Source organism: Octopus bimaculoides, chromosome 9 (assembly GCF_001194135.2).
Source record: "Octopus bimaculoides isolate UCB-OBI-ISO-001 chromosome 9, ASM119413v2, whole genome shotgun sequence".
In the NCBI taxonomy this organism is placed as follows: domain Eukaryota; kingdom Metazoa; phylum Mollusca; class Cephalopoda; order Octopoda; family Octopodidae; genus Octopus; species Octopus bimaculoides.
This window is the reverse complement of record NC_068989.1, coordinates 27,960,089-27,964,008: the sequence shown is the minus strand read 5'-3', so window position 1 is coordinate 27,964,008 and position 3,920 is coordinate 27,960,089. Positions and strand designations below refer to the sequence as shown.

The 3,920-nt window shown below is 34.6% G+C and overlaps 1 protein-coding gene across 5 annotated transcripts in view; it reads right to left on the bottom strand.

Moving 5' to 3' along the window:
- Window positions 1–3,920, bottom strand: part of LOC106877599 (probable G-protein coupled receptor CG31760) — a 1,064,573-nt gene that overhangs the window by 464,546 nt on the left and 596,107 nt on the right. For all 5 annotated transcript variants that reach the window (XM_052970509.1, XM_052970508.1, XM_052970506.1 and 2 more), the window contains one exon: window positions 1,047–1,916. In XM_052970509.1, coding sequence (XP_052826469.1) covers window positions 1,047–1,770 — 724 coding nt within the window. In that variant the 5' untranslated portion in view covers window positions 1,771–1,916. The remainder of the gene's footprint in view (window positions 1–1,046; window positions 1,917–3,920) is intronic.

Here is a 3,920-nt window from a genome sequence, read left to right as displayed (position 1 = left end):
GCTATTGCATTTACTTGGTGAAAACAGTTTTTTTTCGCATGATGTAATAATTCTATTCATCAACCAAACCACATCTGAAACAGTTGTAGTGAGCGAACCACAATCCATATGTTGTTATTTGTTTATATATATATATATATATATATATATTGAGAGAGTGTGATTGAGAGCGAGAGAGAGAGAGAGAGAGATAGAGAGTATTAGTTTATAAATAAACTTAAAGGCGTCGAGTGGGTTGGTATATTAGAATAAAATAAAGTAAATTTCGAACCCGTGATAGCTATGATAACAGCCTAGAAATTTGGGTAAATACTTCTAGAAGACGGAAAAATGTTGCGAGCATGTGGTTTAGTGGTATAGAGCACTCAGCTGGTATCTGAATTGCTCACTGTTCGTTTCTCTTTAGCCGCCTACTAGCAACTACTTTTCCGTATTTAACTTTTAGTGAAGTGTCGTAATAGTAAGAAACCCAAAAGGGACGGATAGACATAACAGAATTATTAGAGCATGGGAAAACACTTTGTGTTACTTGTTTGCCCTAATATCCTTAATTGAAATGACTCTGAACGCCCTTCTGTACTTTCTATTTTAGTGCCCTTATGTTGGTTAAATAAATACCAATCACTATCGGTGTAATCGATCATTCCATAAGCAGATGTCGTGGCATATCTAGTCCAATGACTGAAACTGAAGAAGAAACAAACGAAAAGAAAAATAAAAAAAAGAATATTTGTATGAAAATAAATTAAACATATAAACTTTATGTAGAATCAGGGTGAAATATTACATTCATTAAGTAGAATGCAACTTGTACAGAAAGACATTTACGCATTTTAGTGTTTGACTCATTCATTCAAATCACAACTAGATGAGATAAGTTTTTGTTTCTTTTCCACATTATTAAGGAACATGTGCAACATTATTCTACGGAAGTAAAGGGTAGAGTTCTTAAAATCTAATTTTCAAACGAAAAAATAACAACACCTGTCTCAGATCTATTTGATTCTGATAAATAGTAAACAAAATAATAACATAAATCTACTTACCAACTGTATAATTTGCTGTTTGTATTCGTTTATTAGCACTTACTCTGCAGTTGTAAAACCAATCGTTTGTATAGTAATCGTATTCAACTGACAAATCTTTAACGTTGATACGCCCATCAGGCATGATATAAGCGTAAGGACAGAATAAGTAATAATCCTTGTATTCATTGACGTTATAACAATTTCCAGCTGCAAACATATCAGGGTCACCTTCGACCATATTTCTAACACTGGAATATAGAAGAAACTCTGAATCCATCAAACCTGATGGGTCATTCTTCCAAAGTCTTGTAAGGAGGTTAGCTCTACTTAAGGCGACATCTGCTTGCTTTTTGAACCTGTTTAAACCATACTGACGCACTACACCCGCGCCAAGATTATATGATGTACCTTTTGTGCAGTTTTTCTTATTCTTCTTATATTCTTCGACAAGACTGAGAAATTTAGAAACAATATCGTCATCGTCATCGACAGAGCCAGCAACATCATTCGTTTCACTTTTTCCTCCATCAGATGTTCCATACTCATTTATATCATCATCTGTTGCATTCAGATCTAAATATTGATATGTGTAATAGCCCTCTACCGTTGTGTTTCTGACTGATGCTTCGGTCGCAGAATTTTCAAAAGCCAGAGAAAATGTTGTTCCAATTATCAAAATAAGTGAAATATAAGTGCACATTAAGGGCACTAAGGAAATGTGTTTCAATCCGTGTTTGTACATGATTTTGCTTTCCTTTTGCAAATCAATATTTTTCTTACTTCTTTTTTGATGAGTTTGTATAGCTTAGTGGGAGTATGGCTATACACTTAGTAGCTTTCGGTAGATGGGAAATACCTCCAAACTGCCATCACTGAATAATGTATATTCTGCAAAACATAAAATAAAAAGTTACAGTTTAATAAACATGGACATTTCTATTTTAAGAACTTATATCTATAAACAGAAATACATCCTACATCACAATAATTTCTTTGGACTGCCAGTTTATACATTGCAAACATAAAGCATAACATTAAAGATGACATCACCAACACTATAATGTAAATATCATTTCTCGATAATAAAGAACATAAATAACTACTTATTTTTTCCCCTCACTGTAAAATTTCATTTGGAATGATGCAATATAAAAGAGAAGTTCTTGCTGTAGAGATGGGGATATTATGATTATTTGAGAGAATTAAAGTAAATTTGAGTTTAAAATCTGTTTTCCCCTAAATACCTATGGATTGAAAGGGCATGTTTTCCTCACTTGGAATGATTTCTTCATATTTCCCGAGCAGAAAGCTGATTTTATCACCGGAAATAAGTTTTCTGAATCTAAAACGAGCGAAATCAAAGTCTTAGCGATACGAATCAGACGGTTTTAAGTTCTTAAAAAAATTCTTATTTTCCTAATATGTCTGCTATGCATGTTACAAACTTTATAAAGTTGTATACGATCGTTAAGTTCGTCCACTAAAGTAGAATAGCATAAAATATCAACAAAGAATCAATATAGCCAAGAAAATATATTTGTTTTTATTTGTTGTAAATAATCATTGTGTGCAATCCCTCAGCGGTTTCTTCAAACTCGGTGAATTTTATTGAAATAGAAGCACATCTATTTTGAAGCATACGATGCTTAGGACGTATTCAAGTGTGGAATGCATGAATTCTTTGTCCATCGTCAGAAACTCATATTAATCTAATCATGATGCTTATAAGAATGTAAAAATTAATAAAATATAATAGAGTAAAAGATATACCCGGCGTTGCCTGGGTTAAAGAGAATAATGAAATTAAAAAATGCCGTTTAGGTTACGCAGGGCTCGACTGCTAGTAGCTGATATACGAACTTTCCGCATTAATAACTCTCCAACTCATGACAGCATGAAACATAGACGTTAATTAAAATGTTAAAAGAAAGTTTTCAACTCATGTATGTATATGAAGTAAACACACGTAATTCAAAAACATGTTTTGTGTAGCTTATTTCATAACCAAAAAAACAGGTACAAATTACAAACAATGAAAGGTCGATTTTGGTGATTCATTTGACAGAGGTAGTAGAGAGCTAATCCGAGGATAAATCAAACCTTGGATCTTGAAAGTTTGCACATGAAACCTGGCTCAGTTAAATTTCTTGTGACTCCAAATGATGTCACTTGTAGTACAACTTTGTATTGTCTAGTTTTGGTTTGGAATAATGGTGAGTTGATGACAACAGTTTCTTCAACGATTCTGGAGGCTGGGGGATTGCGGGGAGGTTGACCTTTCCACCACTGCAGCACAATGCAGATGTCACCCCAGGCCACTTCCGTGATTTACAATTTATGCTCTCAGTTGTCATTCCACCAAGAGAAACTCTAGTGTCATCTCCATAGTGAACTGCTGGATGATAATTCAAAGCTGCTTCATAGAAGTTGCTTCTCTGAGCTGTTGCAACTTTTCTTCGTTCTGCATTGAAGATCCTATTCCTTGTCAGCCGTGCATACTCTGTTCATTACTTCGAAATGCTCTGGCTTTTGTAGTGCACAATCTATTCGTTTCTTGGTATGCTCCCCTTTCTGCAGATGCCTCTCTTTCCCTAGACAGAGACATTCTTTAAACTGATCTTGACATTATAAACAAATTTGACACTTTCCTTCTAGGCATGGTTATGTACAGAAATACACGGGTGCAGAAGATAGTAAACAATGAAAACATTTTGGAATATAAGTAATGTATGTTCCCAGTTTGGAGAAAATGTATTGAAAAATTCCGCCTTTGTAAACTTTTACACACACACAAACGCGCGCGCGCACACACACACACTCATACACACACACACTCACGCACGCACGCACGCACACACACACACACATACACACACACACACACATACACAC